This window comes from Osmia lignaria, chromosome 8 (assembly GCF_051020975.1).
Source record: "Osmia lignaria lignaria isolate PbOS001 chromosome 8, iyOsmLign1, whole genome shotgun sequence".
Taxonomy (NCBI): domain Eukaryota; kingdom Metazoa; phylum Arthropoda; class Insecta; order Hymenoptera; family Megachilidae; genus Osmia; species Osmia lignaria.
Window position 1 is genome coordinate 16147462 of NC_135039.1, and position 25789 is coordinate 16173250.

The 25789-nt window shown below is 44.3% G+C and overlaps 4 protein-coding genes across 11 annotated transcripts; 3 read left to right on the top strand and 1 right to left on the bottom strand.

The window, feature by feature from the left end:
- The first annotated feature begins 108 nt into the window (after positions 1-108).
- Pa1 (PTIP binding protein Pa1) lies at positions 109-1649 on the top strand. Of its 4 annotated transcripts, none has more exons than XM_076689431.1 (4): positions 109-867; positions 928-1088; positions 1161-1438; positions 1509-1649. In XM_076689431.1, exons 1-3 carry the CDS (start codon positions 799-801, stop codon positions 1378-1380), a joined length of 450 nt encoding a protein of 149 aa, XP_076545546.1. In that variant the 5' UTR covers positions 109-798; the 3' UTR covers positions 1381-1438; positions 1509-1649. The 4 variants fall into 4 exon arrangements, with proteins under 4 accessions (XP_076545546.1, XP_034184809.2, XP_076545547.1 ...); XM_034328918.2 differs by having other exon boundaries at positions 1161-1434; XM_076689432.1 differs by having other exon boundaries at positions 1161-1430; positions 1512-1648.
- LOC117606426 (protein I'm not dead yet) lies at positions 1431-3905 on the bottom strand. 4 transcript variants are annotated; one of them, XM_034328833.2, is made up of 8 exons: positions 3579-3902; positions 3136-3516; positions 3005-3066; positions 2632-2944; positions 2405-2547; positions 2229-2323; positions 1855-2138; positions 1431-1782 (listed from the first exon to the last, which is right to left on the bottom strand). In XM_034328833.2, the coding sequence occupies exons 1-8, from the start codon at positions 3747-3749 to the stop codon at positions 1495-1497; spliced, it is 1737 nt and encodes a 578-aa protein (XP_034184724.2). In that variant the 5' UTR covers positions 3750-3902; the 3' UTR covers positions 1431-1494. The 4 variants fall into 4 exon arrangements, with proteins under 4 accessions (XP_034184724.2, XP_034184723.2, XP_076545540.1 ...); XM_034328832.2 differs by having other exon boundaries at positions 3005-3516; positions 3579-3905; XM_076689425.1 differs by having other exon boundaries at positions 1855-2323; positions 3579-3898.
- On the top strand, positions 2562-8082 carry LOC117606430 (uncharacterized protein CG3556). Of its 2 annotated transcripts, none has more exons than XM_034328844.2 (7): positions 2562-2591; positions 5021-5139; positions 5221-5461; positions 5534-5781; positions 5868-6257; positions 6401-7003; positions 7072-8082. In XM_034328844.2, the coding sequence occupies exons 2-7, from the start codon at positions 5040-5042 to the stop codon at positions 7131-7133; spliced, it is 1644 nt and encodes a 547-aa protein (XP_034184735.2). In that variant the 5' UTR covers positions 2562-2591; positions 5021-5039; the 3' UTR covers positions 7134-8082. The 2 variants fall into 2 exon arrangements, with proteins under 2 accessions (XP_034184735.2, XP_034184733.2); XM_034328842.2 differs by lacking the exon at positions 2562-2591 and adding an exon at positions 3968-4317.
- An 11818-nt stretch (positions 8083-19900) lies between these two features.
- Positions 19901-23139, top strand: Sidpn (bHLH protein similar to Deadpan). The gene is made up of 3 exons (XM_034328834.2): positions 19901-20413; positions 20777-21004; positions 21141-23139. The coding sequence occupies exons 1-3, from the start codon at positions 20237-20239 to the stop codon at positions 22491-22493; spliced, it is 1758 nt and encodes a 585-aa protein (XP_034184725.2). The 5' UTR covers positions 19901-20236; the 3' UTR covers positions 22494-23139.
- The last annotated feature ends 2650 nt before the right edge of the window (positions 23140-25789 follow it).

A 25789-nucleotide genomic window follows, 5' to 3' on the forward strand; every position in this document is an offset into this window, starting at 1 on the left:
TTTTCTCAACTTTTCCAACTTACTCCTGTATACTTGGTATACTTGATGTAACAACAAGTTTCAAAAAATCCAAGTAACGTTAAACGCACGCGTTTTTCAATATTTCAACATTTCAACATTTCAACGTGTTTCTCCTCGTACATAGGTAGAGGCGAACGAAGAAGCAAGTATTCACTTGGACACTTATCGTTTCACCGATATTTATAACGTCGCAATGCTTTCCTCCTTTTCTCCCTGTTCCCCCTTTATTTACTTTTATTCGACCGAATACATTCATCTTTGTCAGATCGTTAACAGATCGTTATCGTGGATAATCGTGTGGTTCCTATACATGTAAGTACTTACTTATTTACATATGTATAATAGATGTACCATAGATAGATACGAACGACGTTTACCCTTTGAAAAAACAACAAGCTATAACTGTTGTACAATAACTGTACGTACACGTAATTACAAGTAGTAAAATTATTACAACAGGAGTAATTGTGAAACATTGATAAAGAGGAATGTACGCGCTCTTAACGAGGGGCTTTTCATTGATTTTTCAGGGAAATTTCTTACATAGAATGTAGCTTGTTTAAATGAAAATTTTCTTTCGAGTTTCAAGAATATCCGCGCGCAAACGAAAGCGCCATCTAACGGAAACGATGATCGATTAGAACATATGTAGTATGTACATACACGAGTACAGGTTAAACGGCGAATCTCTGAAAAATTGGGTTTACTCGATTTAAACCTTGATAATCCCCTGATACTTCCTGATAGTTGTTGCTTTAATTCTTTTCTTGAAAAGTTATGGAACGCAACGAAGAGGATTGGTCGGTGGAATGTTCGGACGATGAAAAATACGAAATGGATAGAAAAGTAAGAAAGTCATTGTCTTGCCCACTATTATTTAATATTGATGATTTAATGATTTTATAGAACGAATGGACCCTGAAATCCGACGATATATTAACACTGATCGAGGCTCTGGAAACTAACAATAGAATTTTAGAGCTGGAATGGAAGTGTCCTGGTAGGAGGGGTCCGTCTCCGGTTCTCTCAAACAATCGAAAGCAAGATAACGGCTCGCAGGAGTACAAGTAAGCGTTATATATATACATATAAGAAGAAATTCTTGTCCTATTTTATTTCTTTATTTTGTTTTCTTCCAGGATCGAAGAGAAGTCAGATTTCGATTTCATGGACGAAATGTCGTCGCCTAGATTACCAGTTCGCAGAATTGGCGAAAGTACTCCAAAAGGAAGCGCGAAAAAGAAAACAGCCAGTTTCAACGGCGTCTTGTCTACTATGTTGCGACATCGTAGATTAGAGCAGCAAGAAATCAATTCTAGTCCGAAGAAGAGTGAATCGTCGTCGGTATCAAAAACATAGTCAATTTAAAACGGAACGAGAAGAAGAAGAAGAAGAAGAAGAAGAAGAACGTTTGTTTGTTTGTTTGTTTATTTATTTATCGAACAAGAGTAACATGATGATTTAAAATTGAATTTAATCGCATTTAGAAGTTGAATTGGACGCGTGAAGATTAGAGGCCCACGATGGGAATCCATGAGCACCATAAACGTAAACACCCCAAACAACGAAGAAACTACTCTGCACTATGAGGGAGTAAATAGCAGGCGCGCAGCCTCCGATCATAAGCCACTTTGTCGGAATTCGACCGACGATCGTGACGATCGCGTTCGGTGGTGTACCAACCGGTAATCGAAAGGAATAAGAACACATTATAGTTGCCGGTACCATCAAGTATAAAGGATGTATCTCCATCGCAACGCACTGTAAGGGAATAAGGGAACAATTTTTTTTATCTACTTACTACTATTTAGTTTCGGTCCAGTCGTTTCTTACCATTTGTGCGACCACCGGCAATGTAATGTTTGCGATGCCAACGTTGCTGGTGAATTCCGTGATAGTACCGATGAACAACGAAACGAGAACTAAGATGATTACAGGCGGTAAGTGTTTGAGCGGTACCAAAGCGTCCCCAATTCTTTTGGCCAAACAGGAAGCTATGCTGCCTTTGGATATCGCGAATCCTCCGCCTAACAGAAACATTAAACTCCAAGGCATCTTTGTCTCGATCACGTCCCAGGTGATCAAACCTTCGGAAGCTTTCTGCGGCCTTTTTTCAGCTGCAAAGCGAAATGAACGAACTTGTAGGTATAAATTTGATAAAGATAACAAGATAACAAGATAAAGGAATTTCATAGGTATACACTTACGATCTGGGCTGTAACTGTAAATGAAAGTTGGGTCTTTTGGAATAAAAAACATCAGAATCGAGACGAGTATGACAGGCGTTGAATCCCGTATATCTCTGTTAAAGAGAATCGCAACTGGTTAAAAAGACAGCAAGTGTGAAGAGAGAAGAAAAAAATGAGATGAAAAGATGCTCAACATGTCCGATATAGCCTCGGACCATCCACGTACGAAACCAGGTTTTCGAAATATCCATAGAAATATACAGGCGATAAAAAGAGTGGCAACTCCTTTTTCGTGGAACGTAATGTTACCCAGATCGCTGTATCTTTGCTGTACCACCTAAACAATAGATTAGCAAAGAAGAAAAGAAGAAAAAGATGATGGTAATTATTAATAAGATAAGAAAAATAAGAGTATCGTTACTCGATTTGTCACCGCTTCTCCTTCCGGGCCAATATTTGACTGTTCCGCGTCCTTGCTACCCGGTCTGAGAAAGCCCATGAACATTATGCGAAGATAGAGCCAGGTTAACGCGGTATTTACAATCATTTGAGGAATCGATGCGAACATCCACTGCGTAAAGTTGATACCTCCGGATTCGGGAAAGGTGTTTTCGTAAATTCCCTTGAAGGTAAGATTGGTGCCGGTACCGACCAGCGTCCCTGTACCACCGAATGTCGAACAATACGCCGCGGCCATCAAATACGCTTTCGTCACTCTTGTCGGTTGTAATTCTCTACAAATCGAAACGGTTGACTCGTACTTTCGTACTCTCGTAGTTGCGTTTAATACTTACGGTTCTTGGTCCATATTGTCTGGATCTGCCGGTATTTTATTGAAAACTCTACCTAATCCAGCCTGTATAGTAAGAAGAAGAAAAAGGTTGTACGTAGAATCGTGTAGAGTTAATGATTCGCAGCACGATACCTGTTCTAGTTCGTTAAGAATGGCAAATATGATAGGCACCATCATGGCGGTAGCGGCGGTGTTGGAAACCCACATAGATATAAAGGTAGTTACGACGCAAAGACCGGCGAGTAATCGGCCATGGCTGCAGCCAACCATTTTCATAACTCCAAGAGCGATTCTTAAATGCAGTTTGCTATGTTCGATGGCTACAGCCAGAATCAAACCCCCTATGAAAACCATTATAGTGTCGTTCATGTAACAACTGCAGGTCTCCGCTGTGCTAAGTACACCCAAGAGAGGAAACAAGACCAATGGTAAAAGCGAGGTGATGGCCAAAGGGAAACATTCACAGATCCAATATCCAGCCATCAGTAGTATCGTGTACGCGCATCTTACTTCCTGCAAATGAAAGGAAAAAAAGAAACTGCACCTGTCTGGACGGAACTATCGAGAAAAGTTACCGGATAATTGTAAATGAAAAGGAACGGTGCCAGAAACATTGCCCATGTTATAGCAAATATTATTTTCCAATAGGTCTTGAGGAATCTTAGCGTTAGTATCCACCACTTGTTATGTTCTTCTTCTCCTTCGCCTCCTTCTTGTTCTTGTCGCGATCGAGCTTGCTGTTTCATGGCTTTACGTATACGTCATTTTCCAATATATCATTCGATGGTTAAGCGATTAATTTCCTTGTTACCGAGAAAGTCAACGATAAACAGTTGTTGCGATGGATCGCTTGGCCGCGTATCTATGCAGCCAACTTTATGTTAGCCAACTTTGCCGCGATCGAATTATAATAGTATTTCTCTATCTTTCAATTTGACATGCGTTTACATTTGACATGCATATTACGCGTAGATATGTATAATTGATGAGAAAAGTTGTTTTTGGCTACAGAGGGAGCTTGGACCCTCATTCCCCTCATTCCCCTCATTCCCCTCTTGATAAAGAGAGAAAGAGGGCGCCCTTGAAGCCTTTCGCATCCCTTGGAATGAAACTCGTTCTACATACGTATATGTGCCGTAGCGCGTTGTTCGCACTTTAGTCGCGCCAACGATGAGGAACTCGACTCGACCTGCACCTTTCAATTCTCCCAGTTCCATGCAATAAGAAGAACTATTTGCGGATATTTCCGGATATTCGCGGAATAAAGACGAACGTGAGAATTTCTGTGATAATCAAGGAAAAATTAAAGAAAAGGTAAGCGTATGTATCAACGTACATGGTATCAACGTTTCACGTTCACTAGGAATTTCCCGAAAGTTTCATTGGCATCGATATCCTTTGATATTTTTCACTTTTATACATTTACTTGTTTTCCGCTTCTATTCTTCTACCCGTTTTCTATGAAACGATTCTTTTCTCCATTACCGATCTACGACATAGTTAATTTTCTTACGGTTCGATCAATATAAAGGGACGATAGCGTAGAAATTTAGATACGAGTAGGTTAAAAGGAAAGACAGAGGGTGATAACGATGTGTGGGGGTCGAAGCGGAAAGAAAGAGACGAATAAAGTAGGCAAAAGCAGTAGAGAAAAAAAGGGAGTACAAGTAAGTAGGGGTACTCTATAGACTATACGGGTATACATATACGTCACGTCACGTCACGTCGCGTCGCGTCGCGTCGCGTCGCGTCGCGTCGCGCGAGAGGACGGCGTCTGGCACGATATCGATCGTACTACTCGCAAGTTGCCAGTAGTGCGTCCGCGGGCGTAGCGACTCGTCTTGTTTGTCGCCGCGCCGGTGTCAGGACGACAATCTCGTCAACATTTATCTGGTCGATTAATGTTGGAGTTTCAGGAAAGTCTAAAATTTCAATGAAATATCGAGTAGAAGAGTAGTAGATGAAGTTTGTAGCGAAAGAAATTGTTTAATATTCGAATATTCGAATATTCGAACAGGTAAGATCGAGACGAACGGATGTGTATCAGTATCTTACGATCTTGGATGACGATGTGGGGAAGAGCAAGTATGGCAGGTGTAATGGTTCTGATGTTGGCGTACGTGGTTCGTGGCGAAGGTACTTAGATATCGGTTCTACTCGGGTCTACACCAAGAGAGAAGATAAAGTGAGAAGGGAATAAATTTATTTGATTGGTAGGAGGGATCGGAGAAATCGGTTCGACCGATACAGAGGCGGATAAGATTTTGGAGCGGGCGACTGCGTGGCTATGGAGTCAGCGTGACAAGGACGCCGGCTGGGGAAACGACACGAATCGTGTTTTGCTAGTTCTTCGGCTGAGTAATCTGTCGCGCGAGGATAACGTGGCTCCTATAGCTTCGCTCGAGCTGCAACTGAGCAGCAAGCAGATGGAACTTGAAATAGTGTTGTTACTTTGGAGGTAAAATTATATGGTAGTTAAGGTAGTAGCAGTTTGAGAAATGTTATACGAAGAAAGGAACGTGGTTTTCAGGCACAGGGAAGTTGGCTTTTCTCCGGTGCGTTTGGCACGTTACACCCTTGCCTTGAACGCCATGTGTACGGATCCAAGACAGTTTCACGGTCACGATTTGATCGGTACCCTTCAACATCACGAACCGCCAACGGATTACGAATTTGCTCTGACAACGTTGGCTGCGTGTAACGCACAAGCTCACGTAAGAAAAAGGCAGATACGTCGATTATTGGATATCGCGAATGCCGCTCAAGATCACAATGTCGGTAAGTACCTCCTAGAGATAAGTTAGAATGAAATAGAATAGAAGAGAAGAGAAATTCATTTTCTTCACTTTCACGATTCTTTTCAGACACCGTTGCGATGGTGATCTTAGCTTTAAAGTGTATCGTTCAGGATCACAGACATCGAAATCTTCATCATTTCGTGCGTAAACCATCGATCGGTTTGGCGCAGCAACAACGGTTGGACGGTAGTTTCGGAGATGTTCGTACAACGGCCTTGGTAATGCAAGCGCTGGAAGAAGCGGAAAACGAGCCGGCCGACAATTGGAACAGATCGGCCGCGTTGTCTTGGTTGACTAGCCAGCAACGTGCCGATGGTTCTTTTGCCGGCGACGTTCGCGTAACCGCCGAAGCTCTTCTCGGCGTGGCTCCACGAGGTTTGGCCAGTATCAGAACTCTCGATTGCGGTCAGGGCCTCGCGGAAACGTCACCTCCACGATTCACTATCGCTGCTAACGGTGAGTTTCCCTCTGCTTATTACTCCCTACGTTTTCATTACACTTCCTCTCTACGCTTCCTCTACGCTTCCACTATGTACCTTTATATATATATATATCTAGAAAGCTCGTACGTGAACAAACTTTTCGATACGATGCCGCAGAACCGGTGATTTCGAACAATCGTAACGAGAGCGTAGCGACGTTGCTGATTGCTGGAAATAATGCGAGTACCGTGGCTACTGGTACTGGAAACAATGGAACAAATGGTAACGCTCGAAATAGTGGAAACTCTATAAACAACGTAAACAATGTAAACAGCGGAAACAACGTGAGAAACACGTTGAATTCAAACAACACGGAGAACGATGCGATCAACGCCGCTGCCGCCGGCGCCGCCGCCGCCACCGCCGCCGCCAACGCCACCGCCACCGCCACCGCCGCCGCTGCCGCTGCCGTTGCCGCATCAGTCCCTGTCATGGTGAACGTTTCGTACACTTTATGGGTCGGCAGTAATGTGAACGAAACGTACAGCTTGATGGTAACAGCTCCTAAGAATGAAACGTTTTACGAAGTGATGGTGTTGGCTGCAGAAATGTCTCCGCATTTTCAATTTGTCTCATCCAAATGGCCAAACGGACACTACGTTCACGCTATAGCCGGTTATAAAGAGGAGCCAATGTCCTATCATTATTGGTTGTTGTATCGGCTTACCGCTCTACCAGATCCTTCTTCACCGCCGGGTAACCAATTGGTTGCCCCTGGAGGTACATACATTCTTATTCTATTCTTATTGTTAAGTTAATTAAGTTAGCAAACGATTACTAACTTTTAGGTGTCGACGATCTACAAATCAGCGATGGCGAACATTATTTATTTTGGTATAAAAAACTATGAGTAGCAACGAAACGTCGACGTTTAGACGAAATAATTGAGAAATGGATCGAGCAGGAAGTAAGAACCGTACGGACGAAGGAAACGGAATCGAGAAGATGAGAAGGCAATGAGTAAAAAAGAAAAAAAGAAAAAAGAAAAAAAAAGAAAAAAAGACAAAAAGACAAAAAAAGTATTTAGTTGCTCGGAAACGAAAGCTCACTTTATTCACTGCCATCGCTAAACGCATACGATAACGTACTAGACATTTTCCTGGGACGTTTTCATATGGTTCTTAGGAAGATGACAAACAGATAGAGCTGGCAGTGATGCGCGTTTATAAAGCTCTGCTCTAGTGGCCCGTCATTCAGATTCAACGCGAATCGCATTCGCTCGGATAAAAGTAAAAGGCGAAAAATTCTAAAAGAAACAGCACCGGTTTTCGACTGACGCACTCAAACAAATAACCGACAAACACCATGCGTACCAGCATCGTTACATATGTAAGCTAAACAGCATAATATTTTCTATGAAACTGCAATGCACAACAGGCACGTTGTACCTATTTGTACGACATGCGAATACCGTATGGCGTACGTGAATATCAACGTAACAACTGACATTTAATAAATCCCATATCCTATATCTATACAAAGAATTAGCAAGGAACCCGATTTCTCGGTAAATGGCTGCAAGCGCGTTGCTTTACCATCCTCCAATACATACTTGCGCTAGCAGAAAATAAGACAGAGTAGAGGAGCCATCGTCAAGCTTACCGTGGTATCGTCGTCAACGTTTATTTCCAAGGAAATACATCACGATCAACGGTTTTCCAATCGATTTGCCTAATACTGTAATCTACATTCTTTTCTTTTCTTTTCTTTTCTTTTCTTTTTCTCCTTTCAAATTAATAAATAAAATGTAATATAATGAACAATTATACATATAAGCAGCCTTTCATTTTTCTTTTTTTCTTTTTTTCTTTTTTTCTTTTTTTCTTTTTTTTACGAAGAAACAGGCAGACATCGAACTTTCACTAGTGTAATCCCTGACGTTGCACGCAGAAGAAAGAATACCAATTAGAAGAAAAAGAAGAGTTCGAAGCCATTTGTAATTAAGTACTAGTAAGTACAACCTATTATCGGTCTTTGCTACAATCAGCAAACATATTCGCTTCCATTTTCATCCAATTCGGCAACAAACTTATTTCATTTCTTATCAAGTCCATTCCTTTTCCAACTGTCATTATTGTCTCTTTTATCGTTGTGAACGTTAGCAATAACGTTAGTATTGCTATCTTATTACTGTTGTGTTACCGTCGTATTTTCGTGGAAAAATATGATAGCAATACTACCTTGCATGTATCATGGTGACGTGGAATTAGTGGCGGCGCGGTATATCGATCAATTCCAACCCCAACCTCATCCCAATACCAACACCAACACCAATCCCACTTCCACTCCCTACTCCAATTTCAACTCCAACTTCAACTCCGACTCGAAGCTAGTCGTTTGTGGATGGGAACAACTCGGAACTAGTTCAACCTTTTGCCGTTTTCCCTTTCCATCCTTTTCCCGATTCATCCAACAACCCCATAGACTTTTAGAGACCGTTAGAACGACAAACACAATATTTTTCACTATCTCTCCTTATTCCGTGACGATTCTAACATTGATCGTAACAATTTTGCGACTATTTCGTTTTATCCTTCCTATCTATCATCCTCGTTCGCCCACTATGCTGTCGGTATATCGGAACAATTATGCGGATACGGTAAGTGGTTGGACGGTTGAGCGGTTGAGCGGTTGAGCGGTTGAGCGGTTGAACGGCAAACGTGAAGCGAGGATTTGCCGGAGTATGCAGACGATCGATGCATACGTTCGGTAAAAAAGGTGAAAAAAGGTGAAAAAAGCAGATAGATCAGCGAGGAGGTTGGTTGGGAAAAAGAAAAATCGAGTTAAAAAGCAAGGGAGAAAAGAAAAAGGCAGAAGAGACAGCTACATTGGCGAGAAATTTGCCGGGAAATTGCTGACGGTGTACGTTCGCGGTCATAAAAACTTGTAATTGGTTCGCGGTAAGCCGAAGCGACGTTGAAATTTTGAACGCCTGTTATAAGCGGTGATATTACGAGTTTCGAGTTGACACGCGAATATACGTGGATCAAGGGAATGTTTGCGTTTTACCGATGCAAACTTGAAATTTTCCGAAATTTTCCGAAATTTTCCGAAATTTTTCGTAATAAGAGAAGGAAAAAGGTTAAATCGGACTAAAAAGAAGAAAGTGTATGTACAAGTAGAGCAGGTAGATGGTTTTCGAGTAGGCTCTATTGTATTTATCGTGGCAATAAGACGGCTGGAGAGCGAGTGTCGTCGAAGCAGAGGTCGAAGGGGAAACGACGCTAGGGTGGGAAAGGCGGGGGTGCAGAACGGCGTCGTTGGGACAATCGGTGGCCGTCGTTACCGTTAACGACGCATCGTCCAATACCGCTCTAACTTGTTCCATTTCCTTTTCTCTTTTGCTTTTCTTCTCCTCTTCTTCACCTTTTCTACCATTTTCCTTTTTTTTTTTTTTCTTATTTTTATAGAAGCACATTTCTGTTCTGTTCTGTTCTGTTCTGTTCTGTTCTGTTCGAATGGTGCGACTAGTAGAGCATTTTGGTTTAACCATCCAAGCAAGCAGACGAATTTATCGTTGTGAAAAACTCGTACAGAAAGTATTCGGTAAAAACCGTCTGTCACGATTCTACGTTTATTTCGATTTTTATATTTGTCTAGATAATATTTATCGTTAGCATTTGCTTCCTCGCTGTCGGTTGTTCAATCGTGTCAAATGATACCTAATAGGTAGGTAATAGAAAAGGGGAAGAAGGGTAAGAGAAAGGAATATGTAGCTGGTAGAGGGAATTTGCTTGAATTTGCATAAATGTACATTCGAGTTGTTCGTCAGTGCCATTCTGTGCCTTTCCCTATAACGGATAACGGATAACGGATAACGGATAACGGATAACGCATAACGCATAACGCGGCATCTCGTTCCGCCCCGGGGAATGGTACGTAACCATGTTCGTTGCAACCATGCTGAGCCGCCTCACCGTACTTTTGCCCTTCTGACCATTTCTCTTTCCTTTGCTGACTCGTGACACGAGAAGTGCGCGGTAGCGTGGCTTGGCGTGGCACGCTCTCGTTTATCGCAGAGACTAAAACCGTTGGAACGGAGCTACGCGACGTCGCATCTATCCACTATCGAATAGAATATGTACAGCGACAGCGACAGGAGCCAATGTTAAATACCGAAGCGGAGCAGGCGTACCTATTCTTCTTCGCATACACATCGACGGCAAAGGGCCGATAGTGGTTATCGCGTCAGTATCGTGCAGCTATGGAATTTCTTTAGGTAACGAGACTTGAAAAGTTTCAAATCAACCATAAAGAAGCGAAGAAAATGAATGAAAGCTTAGATAAATGAAAATAAAGGTCTAATAGAAGAATGCGTGGCACGAATAATCAACTTTCGGAGACTCGTATACCGTGATTCGTTTAGCAGAACGGTCAACTTCCATTTACCTTCCGTTAGCTTGCTCCGCTTGCTAGATTTATAACTTTATTCCTTTTGTGCCGATTTTCTTTATTTTTTTTTTTTTTTTTTTTCAACAGTAGAAACGAAAAAGAATATTTCAAGGGATTTTTAGGAAAGAAGTAAGATCGAAATAGGAAGGGGTTGGTCGACTGGAATAGAGAAATAAGAAGCAGCAGCAGGTAACGAGGAGACAAGGACACACGCACAGACAGAATCGAGCAATTGGAGGTGGCGAGGAGTAGGAGAAGCAATGCTGACTGTCCAGATAGGCAAGCAGCAGGATGAAATAGGTCTGCTCGCACGTCCGTCCTCGGTATATTACAGACGAAACAGTCAGGTAGACGAGATACGTGTACGTGCCTAGAGGGTACTCTGGTCGGAAACTCAGCTCCTCTTACTTCTCCGGTGGCATCGTTACAAGGGCGTCGCGTTTACGGCGTGGACGTTTCTCGCTAGCCGAGCTTACCACGACAGGAACGTCGCTGTCACTATCCACACAGACGAGACTGGCGCACGAGGCCACGATCGGTGTACCACGTACTTGGCTAAGAAGAAAGAAGAGGATGCGAAGGAAGGAAGGAAAGAAGGATGGAAAGGAGGGATTCGCAGGGAGTAATGTCGGGTCGATGGCGTGGGATTTGGTGCTACCGACACGCGCGGTGGTAACGGCTCGGCACGGCATGGCACGGCACGGCACGGCACGGCACGGCACGGCACGGTACGGTACGTCGCGGCACGGTCAACGCGATAGCATGGGATGGCTGAAGCTAGGGGATGGGGTGGTGGTGTGGTGTGGGTCGAGGGTTGAGAATCGACGCGGCGTGGGATGGCGTGGCGTGGCCCGGCGTGGCGCGGCGTGGCGCGACGTGGCGCGACGTGGCGCGACAAGCGCAACGCTCGACGCAGCAGGGGTAAACGGGGTTCGGAGGTGGTAGGTAATCACCCGGCGGCTCGCGTTATAGCGTCGTTACGCCGCAGCGCCGCTATCGTTCTCCTCTCCCTCGTCTTGCCAACACCCGTTGCGTTCGCTGCCGATCCTTCCTAACGTTTTCTTCCCGTCTAACCCTCTTCTTTCTCGCTACCCTTCGACGCCGCGCCACGCCGCGCGCGGCCCTCTATCTTTCTCCGATTTAATGCTCGCCTAGCTGCCTTCTCCCTCTTTGATCGTTTCAACTTCTTCTCGCCTTACTCTTCTCTTCTACACATCTATATCTTATACTCGTACGTACACATACATACATACATACATATATATATATATATATATACATACATATAAGTGGTTGAGATGGCTTTCTTTCGCACACCACTATTGCTATGTGGAATTCCACTGGTATATTGTTGAAAAAAAGCAGGTTTTAATGATTTTGCAAGAACGGAAAGGAATCGTATGTTAACCAAATCGTTCGACATCTTCTACCTTCCTGTCGAGGTGTAATCGATCGAGTACGATTGATCAAGTAGACATATGTTCTTTTGAAAAAACAAACTTTCACTGAAATTCTGATTAAAGTGCTGAGGTACAGTATACGTCGATTTAAAGAAGTTTTACAAGCGATCCGAGTATCCTAGCAAGTGTTTCTCGGCAGAAGATATCCTTCGAGGCTCCCTGTCCTCGTAGATAGTAAGGGTAGCGCGTGGCTGCGAACACGGGTGTGCGCGTGCAAACGCAAACGCAAACGGAAACGCAAACGGAAACGCAAACGCAAACGCAAACGCAAACGCAAATGCAAACTTAAAGTGAAACGCAAACGCGTACAGATAGAGTATAGAGCGAGGAAAGTCTGTTGGTAGAGAGGCATGTACTAGTACGTACGAAGTCGTAGTCACCCTCCTGCGCCCCCGTTCCCTGGATCACAGCACGGCAACCCTCGCTCGACCGACGTGTTCCCGCCCTCTTCGTGTTTCCGCGGACCGTTCCAACCACCCCGTTCCGTGCTGTGTCCCGCAGGGCATGTCCCTACGCACCATCGGCTTTCTATTGTCCGCTTTACCGTTTATGCGGCTGTTTATTTTCTCAATTGGAGGTTGGAGAAAAAAAATCTATCTCTCTGATTCGTTTGAAAAGGTAAGAAATGTTGCTTTCCTAAGAGAGACCGTTTCGCAAACGCATCGCTTGATTTTTTCCCGATATTTTCAAGAGAATCGGTCGCGACAATAATTTCACTGTCCGTGGAAAATTCTCATCCCCTTTGGTGGCACGCTCCGCGGCACGCCCGACCGTCTCTGTTATACTGCCGGCAGCGACCCAACTCCCCTGCCCCTCGGTTTTTCGTTCGCCCATCCCGATACCACCTCACCCTACTTTGCTCTCCTGCTACCGCTTTTACCACCGCCACTACCACCCCCGTTCCACCTACCTTTTCGTTATCCCTAGTTCGTTCTCGCTTACTCTTTTTCTCCTGCACGGTCATCTCTCTCTCTCTCTCTCTCACTGCCTATCTATCTATCCATCCATCCATCCATCTATCCGTCTCACCCTCGACCTCCATCAACCCACCTACGACTTTGCAAGAGCTATCTCGCTCCCTGTCCAATGTATCCCTTTGCCCCTCCGTCGTAGTACTCCGCGAGCCGCTCGTTAACCTGCTAGCGCCCCTATAACCGCCGTAGCAGTGGCGTCTACCGCCATCGACGCTACCGGTGCCGCTATATTTACATATCAATATTCCATGAGCGTGTAGCAGTCAAGTACACCCGCTAAGCGGAGTGCACACGGTTTTCTGATCGTGACACGTGCATCGCATCGCGTGCATTGTTGATTCGGTCTTACTTTTCCACCGACCGCGACACCGGTATCATTATTCGCCTCTTTCCAACAGTTTGATAAAAGTATTTGGTCATCGAGATGGAAGCGAAGGAAACAGTTTTCTGCGATCGAACAAAAACCGTGTTGTTTTGAAAGTTTGCTTAACGCCTCGCGTTGTGCGATGCCTTTGAATCGACGAGCATATACGTTTACGGCGTATTGCTGTATGCTAATTTTAAACGTTTCCTTAACCCATCTATTTATAGACGGCCGACTCTCGAGACCCTTTAAAACGTCTCGCTGGTCCATTTGTCGCTCGAAAGCACCACGAATAATTTAACGGCTTGCTTTGAAACCGGGCCGTGCACGCTTGCACGCGTTGCATTTGTATATGTATATGTATATGTATATGCCCGCGTAACCGCACAACCGCACAACCGCACAACCGCACAACCGCACAACCGCACAACCGCAAAGTTCAAAGTTTTCGTCTTTCCTGAAATTTCTATAAATTCACTTGAGCATTTTTCTTTTCTTTTGCATTCACTTACCGTCTCTACTATAGTAATTTGCCGTATACACGATTGCCACACAGTTGCAGCATCGGACACAGACGAGGGCTGAGAAAAAGATGAAAATATAGTAAATAATGTAGGAAAGCAAAGGAAAAATAGTAGAAATTGGAATAAGCGTTTTTCAAATAAAATGAAGGAGGTGAAAGGTGCGCAATACGAATCGAAGGCGGCAGAAACGATAAGAAGACGATGGGTAGGTTTGTATTAGGAAGTGCGGTGAAAAGCGGCTGGAAGGTAATAGAGCGGTGCAACGAGCAGACACCTCGCAATTTGGCTAATGGCTTCCCACCGGTATCGTGGCAGCTCGGGAAACACGGATACGCAACACGCGCTCTAGCTACTTTTCCCCTTCTCGCTTCCTCATCGTTATCCACCACCGCTCCGTTTTTCTACTTTTCTATATATATGTATACCTACATATATTTCTACTAATCACTCGCTTACCTTACCGCTATTAGTACAGATTTTTCCCGAAATACAAAGATTCGTTTTATGTCGAAAGTTGAATGACTAGCTGCGAAAGCGACGAAACGTTGAAGAAGAATTTTCGAAATTATCTCTACATCTCTACGTGGCAACGACGTTGTTTCATATTCGATCCTTTAGAGAATTCAATCGTCGGTAGTTTGTGCAAAGGGTGAAGTTAAAATTCGAAGGATTCGTAGAAGGAAGGGATCGTCGTCGGTGCGGTTCGAGAAGAAACTGAGGTAACGCGAGAGGGTGGATGACGAGATCGTGGACGCCGGATTGCAGATTCCCATGGGGCTGTCGGAAGAGAAGAACGGTTACTAGTTCGCTCGTTCGTTCGTTCGTTCGTTCGTTCGTCCCGACTTTTGTCGCGAAAAACGCAGAGTGCGAAGAGCTTAGAAAGTAAAACGAAGAGATAGGGAGGAAAAAAAGAAACCAAGAGACCAGAGAGTTTAGATGGGCGGGTGGATGGTTAGGTGGTAGGGTAACCAAAAGAGAATGTGTATATATATATTTATAGAGAGTGAGAACGGGGGAGAAGAGAGAGAGGGAGAGAGAGAGAGAGAAATAGCAGAGGAAGTAGAAGATAGCTTTAGTCAGTTGGGAGGGTTGGGAGGTGTGGCGAATGGCGATTACGGCTAGCCTAGCGTAGAAACAGCTATCTTCCATCTCGAGTCCTAGAGTCTAGAACGTATAGCTAACACGTTGGAAGGTTTCAACCCTTTCTCGTTACTCGATATCGAGGCCGACGCTATCGTACGTTTCAAAAAACATTCTTTCTCTTCTTTTCAAGCAGGGGCAAAGTTTGAATTATTTGAAATAAAGGTAGGTTGTACGGTAAGGGGTAGTAAATTAATTTTTCCTCGACATAGAGAAACATAGAGAAGGTGTGATGCAATTAATATGAGGATACAAGTGGATAGTCGTTGGCAGTTAAACGTGTAGGGTTGAAGGGTGTTGGGTAGGTAGATTGGTCGGGAGTCGGGGGTTGCTAGACCGATGCGATGGTGGCAGTAACGCGATAAACGGATTAACAGCCAACTCTCGGCGTGGTGGTCGCAGTTTTGTAGTTGAGCATATCGGAATTGGAGACGTCCCTCCCGTTCTGTTCGAACGATTGGAAAAATAACAAGACGTATACCTACACATGTACATACATACATACTTACATATGGGAAAAATCGGATTTACAACAAAACTATGAACAGGGTGAGGAATGGAGAAGAGAACGGAAGTGAGAAGGAATATACGCGAACGAATGAATTTAGTGGTTAACGAATATCGCGTTATCGTCACACTGTCGTCTAAATTCAAAAGTAAAGTAATATTTCAATACAGTCAGTGCATGTTTATTATTAAAAAATTTCTTTTTCTTATTATTTCATTTTGTTACAGGGATAAAATAATAGATGGAATGAAATATGAAATATAGTAGAAGACATATGTACAGTAGAAGAAGGCTAGCTGTGCCGAATCGAACGTCGCGTTGATAAGTTGTTCCGACACGATCGGCATCGTCAGGCTACATTTCGCGATCGCTCCTGTCGAGTTGAAACGACGCGACGCGGCGCTACGTCGGTCGTCCCGCTAATGAGGACGTCCTTTCTTGCATACCGGATAACGTTTCGCCGTCGGGCGATGCCGCGCGTCTCGAATTTCTCGTGTACGCCTCTTCTTCGTTTCGCTTGCCTCCTTCTCTTCTTCAGGGAACGATCAATGCCGAAGCCACCGGGCAAACCTGCTCTTTCCATCTTCTATCCTCGTTCCGCTCCCCCTCTTTCTCTATCCTACATCTTATCGCGAAAAGTACGTAACACGCTGAGTTTGCCATCGATCGATCGACTCTCTTACTCGATGGAGACGACAGACGACTGACGACCGACGACGACACAACTTGGAAGAACAGTGACGATTCTTTCAGCGGGAAAAGCATCGCGAAACGATTGAAGTAACGCGAAATCATTTAATCTCGCGTTCCTTACAATTCAAATAGTTAAGAATACATGAGCGATATGCATACATGAAAGAAAAAGTAGGTACATAAATATTAGAAAGTACAATATTCATTTGGCGTTAATAATGAAAGATCGGTAGACAAAAGAAGAAACCGAAGGAAAGGAAAGGAAAGGAAAGATAGTCGTCTTTGAACGCAACGATTAACTACGAAATGCAAAAGTACAGAGCGATTTAACAAATTTGGTCTACGAACGAATGCGTCCAATTCAGCTTAAGTTTGTCGCGTGCACGGACGCAGAAACGTGCGATACATATATTGGTTGGTAGGTAGGCAGAGGAAACGGCACGTTGACACGACGCGTCGCGTCGCATCGCGGCGGTCGACCGACAAGCCGACAGGCTGGCACGTTGGCACCCAGCCACGCAGCCAGACCGGCAGCCTGACACGCACGTATTCACGTACAAGCTCGTTCGCACGTACGTGATACGTTTGCGTGGGTGGAACGTTTTAGGTAGCGCGTGCCGACTGCCGCCTCTTCTACCTCTGCTGTCATAGCCTTCCTGGCTTGCACGCTTTCTCGCTCTTCGGTATGCTCTCGTCGCCTCTTTGCCAGCAACTTTTCCCGTTTCCTCTTGAACGACGCCACCGCCACCGTAGCCACGTCTTTCGCTAACCACCCAGTACCCGTTGCACGCCCCGCCATGCCGACGCGACGCGACGGTCCACCCATTCGACCATTCGCTCCTTCTCCCTTCCTATCGGCTATAAACCGTCCACCGGTAGTCTCTCTTTCCCTCTGCTTGGTACACGGCACACGCGACACGCCACACGCCACACGCCTCTGGTCGCACCCCAACCCACACCGTCGACGTTCAGCTCGCGCCGCATGCCGTCTACCATCCACCGCTCGCTACCTGCCTCCTGCCTCCTACCGCAACCTCGTCGTTGGCCACCCGCCTCGAGGGCTCATCACCTCGACCAGCCGAACAGTACGGATCGAGCTTGTCCTATGACGGCACTTGCTCCACTCCCTCGGCCGCCATGCGCTACATCCAGCCCGAGTTGACTCGATTCCAGCCACGCCGTATCGAACCGCTTCGCGCCACGTCGGTTCGTATCACGCCGATGGATGGCATCGCGCCGAATCGTGCCACGTCGCGTCGCGTCGCGTCGCGCCACTTGCAGGTAGCGCCGTGCTGGCTCGTGCCGTGCCACTACCGACAACGAGCCATCACTCGCCCTCATCCCACTACCGCTTTTCTTCGGCAACTCGTCGTAATTCCCTGCGCCACGGCGTTATCCTCGTCCATATCCAGTCACACGCACACGACCTGCCTACTGCCGTTACCATCACCGCCTTTTCGTTTCCAGCGAGAGGCAGCAAGCTAGAAAGAATGAGTGAAAAGAAAAATGAACAGAGCTATACGAGAAGGGAGAGAGATAGGAAATGCCATCGTACAGACAGACAGTAGACAAGCAGATAGTTGGAGAGATAGTCAGACGGATAGTCGAACAGAAGGAGATTAAAGATCCACCATGAAAAGCTATGATGCAACTCGTTTATTGCGTTTAGCATGTAAGTTTAATCGTAACTTGAAACAGATTCGTCTTTGCTACACACACACACACACACAAGGTTTGCAAATCGATAGAAAATCTTTGGCGTTGTCCACGGAAAATATTAGTTATTCAACAGCCAAACGATTTATACGATTTCGATGAAAAACTACTGTACTGTGCATAGATGTTGGATAATTCACTCAGAGCTTAACGTTATACATATGTGAACCGATGAAAATGTCAGTTTTCGTATGTTACTAAGGTGCGTAACACTTTCGGCACGTAATAACGCAAAGACACGTTGGATGTATTCTTGTTCCGTAGAACGATGCGTCGCGGTCGCGGTCGCGATCGCGGTCGCGGTTGCGTCCGCGATTGTTGGACGATAAACGATATGGTGAAAAAGAAGAAAAACTCGAGAGTAGGGTAGATGGCATGCAAGCAGCATGCAACTGACTAGAAACGGTAGGGAAAAAAAAAGAAAGTATAGGAAGCGTAAGTGAGCAGAGAGGAGAGTAGAAGAAAGAGATGATAGGGTAGTAGAGAGAGTAAGAGTGAGGGTGAGATAGAATAGGTAGCCGCAAGCAAGGGCGCGCGTGAGTGGGCAAGCGAATCCTCCTCATCCTCTGTCTCAGCCCCTTGACGGTAGCGGTTCTGGCAAGCAGCCACCATCGGTCCCCCGCCACCCGACTCGTCCGACGCGAAACACTCGCCACCCAGCGCCTGCCACCCGCCACCCGCCACCCGCCACCCGCCACCCGCCACCCGCCACACGCACGGCCAACCGCGGCGCGATCCTCCGTGCGGTTCCCGGCTTCTCGTTCGCGATTCACACACGCGCGAATCTTGGCGAACAGCCGCCAGCTACCGCTCGTCGGCTCGCAGTTCGTCATCGTCCTTCGTGCAGTAAGGATATAGCGCGAATTTTTCAAAATATCGCTTACACAAAGTCAACGAAAAGCGTACCGCTTTTATCTTGAACGTTGTCATGGTCGTTTGACCGTCGACTAAATCAATGAGAAAAAAAGATTCTCTCGTGTTTCCTGAACAGTTATACGTATAAAAAATCGTAATTGAATTTGAAGAAAAGTTTATGCCGATATTCGACATAAATGAAATAGAAATTCGTTAAATGTCAAGTTTGCGGTACGCGAAACAAATCTGAAATAACGCGATATATTTTATTCATCTTTAAATCGACTAATTAAATGGCCGAAATAAAGGAGTGAAAATTAATGTTTTTTAAAAATAAGTGAACCAAATGGACTTTATCGAAATTACGAAGAAACGGATCGAGAGAATAGATCGAACGGAACGAAGAAACGCCTATAAAGAATAATACATAAGAGAACCTATGTCGTCATGAGTGTGACTTGTGATGAACCACGTGGTGTCCATACGTATACCGAAAGCTTATTCTATTTGAGATCGTGGAAAAACCTGAAAATTTTATCATGGAAAGTTGAGTGTTTCTGTTGTAACAAGCACGTGTTTTCTTTTCAAAGAAACTGGTAATAACAATTGAAGCTATACAGGCAGCAACAATGCAGCAACAAAGTTTCGCTCGACACGATGCTTATTTACCTGACAGAGCAGATACATCTTGATGCATTAATCATAGAGAGGATTTCTGCTGTTATTCTATATCGTTTAAGGTGTTAACAGTATCGTTAAAACGACAAACTATACAGCGAGAGTTTTGTGCTGCACACTAGTGTCGAAACAGTTGAAATCAAATAAAGGTAGTGTGGTGTCAGCGTAGTGCCGCGTAGCTTTCTAGATCGCGAAATGCTGAGTGCTTCAGCTGCGTCCAGCCAACTTTTTTGGACGCTGAGATCCATTCTACCTCTGGCATCGTTGCCACCGCTGTTGCCGCCGCCGCCGCCGTCGACGTCGTCGTCGCCGTCGTCGTCGCCGTCGTCGTCGTCGTCGTCGTCGTCGTCGTCGTCGTCGTCGTCGTCGTCGTCGTCGTCGTCGTCGTCGTCGTCGTCGTCGTCGTCGTCGTCGCCGTCGTCGTCGTCGTCGTCGTCGTCGTCGTCGTCGTCGTCGCCGTCGCCGTCGTCGTCGACGTCGACGTCGAAGTCGCCTTTGTCGTTACCACCGTTGCCGCCACTTTGGTCATCGTCATTCTTATTGTTGCCGTTGCCATTGTTATTATTATCATTAGAGTCATTTCCATTGATATCATTAGTACTATTCTCATTATCGTCGCTACAGTCAGAGGCCCGTGCGGCCTATTAAAATGACCGCTCGTCTTCATTCGTTGAGGCATCAAGAGAAGAAATTGGCCGGTAATAGTCATAGACAGCATCATCATCAGCAATCTCAAAATCAGCAAAGTGCGCAGCAGGGGGCCAGTCCGGCTGCCAGCCCTAGTCCTAGTCTTAGCCCGAGCCCTAAACACTCGGACGGCCGTAGAGTGAGTACAATTGTAGTTCTCCTTCTTTTCGCGTTTGATAGAAGAGCGCAGTTTGATCGGTTAACGTATGCTCGATCACTAGAGATCGGTTAGACTTAATTAGCACATTTGCAAAGAAACCGCTTGTACACGTATATACGTAAATAAAGGTTTGAATTTTGAAACGTATATACGTTCATACATATATATTTACTGATTTATTAATGGCAAAAATGAAATAAAGAAAAAACGCATGAGAAATAAATTGAACAGATAGAGGACACATAAAAGGTCTATCGTATTATCCGTATTACTTGCAACGCGTGACTAACTTTTGAACGATACCGTTACTGTGTATTTATATATGTATGTGATATATTTTAGGCTAATAAACCACTAATGGAAAAGCGACGGCGAGCGAGGATCAATCAGTCGTTGGCGGCGCTAAAGGCGCTTATACTTGACAGCGCCCGGCTAGAGAACACGAAGCATAGCAAGCTCGAGAAAGCTGACATTTTGGAATTAACGGTTCGGCATCTGCAAAGGCAACGATCTCTTGCTCAACCTGGTTTATCCAGATACAAGGCCGGCTATCAAGATTGTTCTAGGGAGGTAAGATTGAGGCGACAATTAGGTTTGTCAAGAGGATGAAAATGAACTATCCGAAATGAAGTAGCCGGGATTCGTTTCCACGAATCGAAAAGGATAGTTGAATAAAGAATATAGCCGATTAAAATTTGTGCCACAGGTGAGTCGGTACCTTGATGCTCCGGATATAATCACAGGGAATACGACACCGATGGACCCAGCTGTGAAACAGAGGTTACTCAGACATTTAGACAGTTGCGTGTCAGAATTGGACTTGGACCTAGGTTCGAGGCCGGATAGCGGATTAGGCAGCAGTCCCGGAAGCGTGACGGATCGAGTGACGGGTGCGAGTAGCCCCGGTCCGTTAGAGCATCACGTACCATCGGTTTCGCGTTCTAGTACAGCACTAAATCCGACTGGCTTGATAAAAGCAGAAATCCCGGATATCGAACCAGCCAGACCGGATAGCAGTACTACCGGTGGCGATGAAAACAACAATAATAGCAGCAGTGGTAGCAATAGCAATAATGGGCCAAGTACCGCGTTTGGTCAGGTTAACAGCACCGGTAACCTTGACCCTCCTCCTCCTCCTCCTCCTCATCATCATCATCATCATCATCATCATCATCAACCTCCATCTGTTCCCACTCCGTCCGGCATACCGGTTATCGATCAACCTTCTAGTTCTCAACAAAATCCAAACATGCTATCGGTGGTACAAGTGATTCCCTCTAGATTACCCGACGGTCAAGTCGTTTTCCTTCTTCCTAGTCATTACGTTCAATTGGCAGCCGCTGCCGCTGCGAACGGTATCAATATCGGACCGAATCCACCGACCACGGTATGGGCTGCCACTAACATGTCTTTCCTAAAGGCAACGGACAAGCTCGCGAAACGACACCACGAAGATATGCAAGAATGGCAAGACGCGGTCTCGTCCGTGGCCGCAAATGCCACCGTTGCGAATGTCACGACTGCCGTCACCGCCGGCATTACCGTTGCTGCTACCGCTACCGTTATTGCTACCGCTGCCGCTGCAGCTACCGCTACCGCTACCACGTCCGTCAACGCTTCCGTTTCCGCTTCCATTTCCGCTTCCGCCCCCGTTTCCACCTTCGTCACCGACAATCTTCTGTCTGCTTCGAAATCCAATAACGGTGTTCCGAAAGTCGAGCAAACGGAACAACCTCTTGATTTCACAACTACCTCGAAAAAGCTGAAAAGCGGCACCAAGAGTACGCTGCCGTCCGTTCTTCAACACCATCTTCACCACCACCACCACCACCATCATCATCATCAACAACAACAGCAACAACAGCAACAACAGCAACAATTTACGACGATGACAACGACCACCACGACCGCTCGGTTATCCATCGAAGGATCCCTCGAGCCGGAAGAAAGATCCTTTCGTCGCGCCAACAACGAATTCGTAACAGGAATTCGTTCGCCGTCTCCTCATCCACACCAACAACCCATCAAGGACGAAGAAGGAATGTGGAGACCTTGGTAAACTTTAAACACCATCATCGACAGATACCTACACAGAACAATCGCGTACCTACTTTATACGCGAGTGCTTTTACGCGAAACGGTGCAAATGTGCATATGTTTCGTTGTTAAATACAATTCGATGTAATGCGTGAAAAAAATTGTACAAAAAAAAAAAAACGACCACGACCACCACGACGATCAATATTTACCACTCCCAAGTAAATGGAACAATTCTTGTTCTTTCCCTACCTGATCCCTCTCCAAAAACATTTAAACCAAAGTAAAAGTAAAAGTAAAAGTAAAAGTAAAAGTAAAAGGAGAAGCAATGAAAAAAGACGATGAGAAAAAATTGAAAACAGGAAGTGTGCTGCACGATAGACGTAAGAAAAAACCAACCAAGGACGGAAATACAGTGTGATACGCGGCAAAAAACGGTTGGTTCGACCGACTCGTGGTTCTAAATAATTATATAAATGATCGATCGGTATTGGTGTGGATCAGTTCCCGTATATTTGCGGCATACAACGGTACAGATTCGCTGGTTCGTGTGCAAAAAGTGCATCAACGAGAAAAGTGTTACGAAAGAAACATAAAGATTATCGAATGATATTGCCGATTATCCAAAATCTGTTAGAGATTGAAAAAACGTTATCTGTTTGAAATGTTAAAAAAATAACGATGTACGTATATGTATATGACAAAGATCTAGCACGTGTAGAATGCGAGCAACGAGAAAGTTTCGCGCATAGTACTTTTATTCCGCCAACGTGTATATAGTCCCGATTCGAAATAATGCCGGAAATAGATTTATTTTGATGTTAACTAGGTGTATATACATACGAGATGAATGTAGAAAGACAGAGAGGTGAGAGAGAGAGAGAGAATCTAAGTGCGCTGCGTACGTTGTCGATGCAAGTGCATCAGTAGGACATTTTGTTCCTTTTCGTAAACATAACAGTTCACGTTTTAGCTGAACCGTGATTTCTATGCAATTTACTTTTGCAGTTACAATGATGAGGCGCGAATTCATAACTTGATGTACTTACGATTAGATGTATCGATCAATATAAAAACGCGCGCGGGTGTGTATCTCGGTATACAAAAACATTGAGAAATTACTTCATTTTTCCTTTTCATCGATCTCGCTTTTCATTCCGTCGAATACATACCCATCAAAATGCGAGCCCAATGTACTGGAACAATGATGATAATAATTGTATCAAGTAATAGCATTTTTCTTTATTTGTCAAAATGATTATTATAGAATCCCATTTCGATTAACATACCACCCATCTATAATCTATAATATTCGATCCTTTATATTCTTCGGATTCAATGAAACAGAAGAAGAACGGGAATTAGAGAGTAATGATAGCTTTTGTGTTATCTAATAAGTACAGAAATTAAAGGGAAATTAAAAACATATGTCATCGTAGTGGAAGATACGATTGTGCCTATTCAGCTATAAATCATATTCCGAAGTGCTGAGTTTCCGAGATATAAGTTGACTTAAACTAAGGAATTGTTCAATGGATAACTGAAATGGATAGGAAGATTACTTTTATTCGTCGGCAAAGTTGAACTTGTTCGACTTTTGCACCTGTTTTACAGTAGTTTAACCACCTGTTACGTTCAGATCTGCACCAAACTTGCGCGTATTTCTTTTTCGCGAAACACGCGACCATTTCTCGGCCACCACCCCAACTCCTCATCGCGACCTACTGCTTCACCTGACCAATCCGAAGATTGCTTCTGTTTTTACCACGTACTGTCATTCTACTTTTTTTTTTCTTTTTTTTTCTTTTTTTTTTTTTTTGTACTGTATATTCCGATATGCCATAGAATCTGAAAACTAAACGGTAAGTGAAACTGGAAATTTATTAGAACACAGAGAGGCAATTGTAATGCGATAGATCTTTGCTTCGAAAGGATAATATTGTGTACCGATTAAAGCGAAAACGACGCTTGATTCGCTACGATTCTCGATAGAATCCTGCATATCGATCATTCCTTAAATCGAAATATGTATTCAGAATTTGAAAATCTCGACTTTGGCACGAGTCTAAGGCAAGGCAAGCGACTACTATCGACGAACATGTGGTTTCTAAAAGTTACATTCTAAATCGTAGAGTGCGCCACGAAAGCGATGTCGGAAATCAAGTGTTAAGCTACGTCGATATTTGACAACCTTTACAGTGCAATACATGGTAAAAATACCTATCTGCTATGTAATAGTTACGTACTGCGCAGGTAAAGTTATCAACGCTATACCGACGAGCGAGATATTGCGTACCTCGACAGAAAACTGGATCGATTACCGTTGACAGATTCATCAATGTTGTTTGTTTGTAACTTGTTTGAAATATTATTTTAGGGCATTCGTCGGAGTAAGATGTATAGAAAAAGAAGTAAGGAATTATGAATAAGATTCTGCAGTATTTTTTTCTTGTATCCCTCGATTACATGTGTGTTTTTTATTTTTATTTTCGGATTCAACAGATTAAAGTAAAAATAAGCGAATTTAAAGCAAAATATTTTCAATCGTAACAAAAATAAAGTAGTAATTTTTTATTATAAATTCTTCTTTTATCGATTGAAAGATATAATAATAATAATAATAATAATAATAATAATAAGGATGATGATGATGATGTTGTTGTGATCTTTGCCTGAACGAGTGAATATAGCTGCCTCTCGCTGAATAATCAATTGTAAGTAAGAGTATGATGCATATCGATACGTATCGATACCAAATATCGATACAAGTTTGCTTTGAGAAAGAATATTTCGCGAAAAGGTCGGTCTCGGGATGTATGTATGTACGGTATGCGGAAAGTTTGTGTTCGGAAAAGTTAATTTATCCCCCGTGGCTGGGGGTTTAGAATACAGCCACGGTAACCCCTGCCTGTCGTAAGAGGCGACTAAAAGGGGGCGTTGCTACTGCTGAAGTAGGTACGATTTCGGGTCTGGGGCACAGACATAGGAAGTATATTTACCTATTTTTGATTTTAGAGCAAGGTTTCTTATGTATATACCGGCAATGTCACCTATTTGCGTATCGTTGCCTCCCTATATTTAAATAATTAAATATTAAAATATTAAAACTATTATTTTCTATGCCCTCCTTTGTACATTCCAAGTTATCCTTCTAACTAACTATTTGTTTCATTGTAGCATATGTTTGAGAATCCGCTTAGCCATGATGGCGCTCACGGTCGATCGATTTATCGATCGGGAGTCGTCCATCTAGGTGAACGCGTGACTAGTGGTCTTCTCGTCGGGTCGCGCGCAACGACGCCATTATCAAGCATCGAT

Coding starts and splice junctions, on each gene's coding strand:
- Pa1 (XM_076689431.1), top strand. CDS start 799: ATGGAACGCAACGAAGAGGATTGGTCGGTGGAATGTTCGGACGATGAA. Junction 868..927: donor AATACGAAATGGATAGAAAA/GTAAGAAAGTCA, acceptor ATGATTTTATAG/AACGAATGGACCCTGAAATC. Junction 1,089..1,160: donor AACGGCTCGCAGGAGTACAA/GTAAGCGTTATA, acceptor GTTTTCTTCCAG/GATCGAAGAGAAGTCAGATT.
- LOC117606430 (XM_034328844.2), top strand. CDS start 5,040: ATGTGTATCAGTATCTTACGATCTTGGATGACGATGTGGGGAAGAGCA. Junction 5,462..5,533: donor ATAGTGTTGTTACTTTGGAG/GTAAAATTATAT, acceptor CGTGGTTTTCAG/GCACAGGGAAGTTGGCTTTT. Junction 6,258..6,400: donor ATTCACTATCGCTGCTAACG/GTGAGTTTCCCT, acceptor ACGATGCCGCAG/AACCGGTGATTTCGAACAAT.
- LOC117606426 (XM_076689424.1), bottom strand. CDS start 3,749: ATGAAACAGCAAGCTCGATCGCGACAAGAACAAGAAGGAGGCGAAGGA. Junction 3,517..3,578: donor TTTTCATTTACAATTATCCG/GTAACTTTTCTC, acceptor TTTCATTTGCAG/GAAGTAAGATGCGCGTACAC. Junction 2,548..2,631: donor GAGAAGCGGTGACAAATCGA/GTAACGATACTC, acceptor TCTATTGTTTAG/GTGGTACAGCAAAGATACAG.
- Sidpn (XM_034328834.2), top strand. CDS start 20,237: ATGACCGCTCGTCTTCATTCGTTGAGGCATCAAGAGAAGAAATTGGCC. Junction 20,414..20,776: donor AACACTCGGACGGCCGTAGA/GTGAGTACAATT, acceptor GATATATTTTAG/GCTAATAAACCACTAATGGA. Junction 21,005..21,140: donor ATCAAGATTGTTCTAGGGAG/GTAAGATTGAGG, acceptor TTTGTGCCACAG/GTGAGTCGGTACCTTGATGC.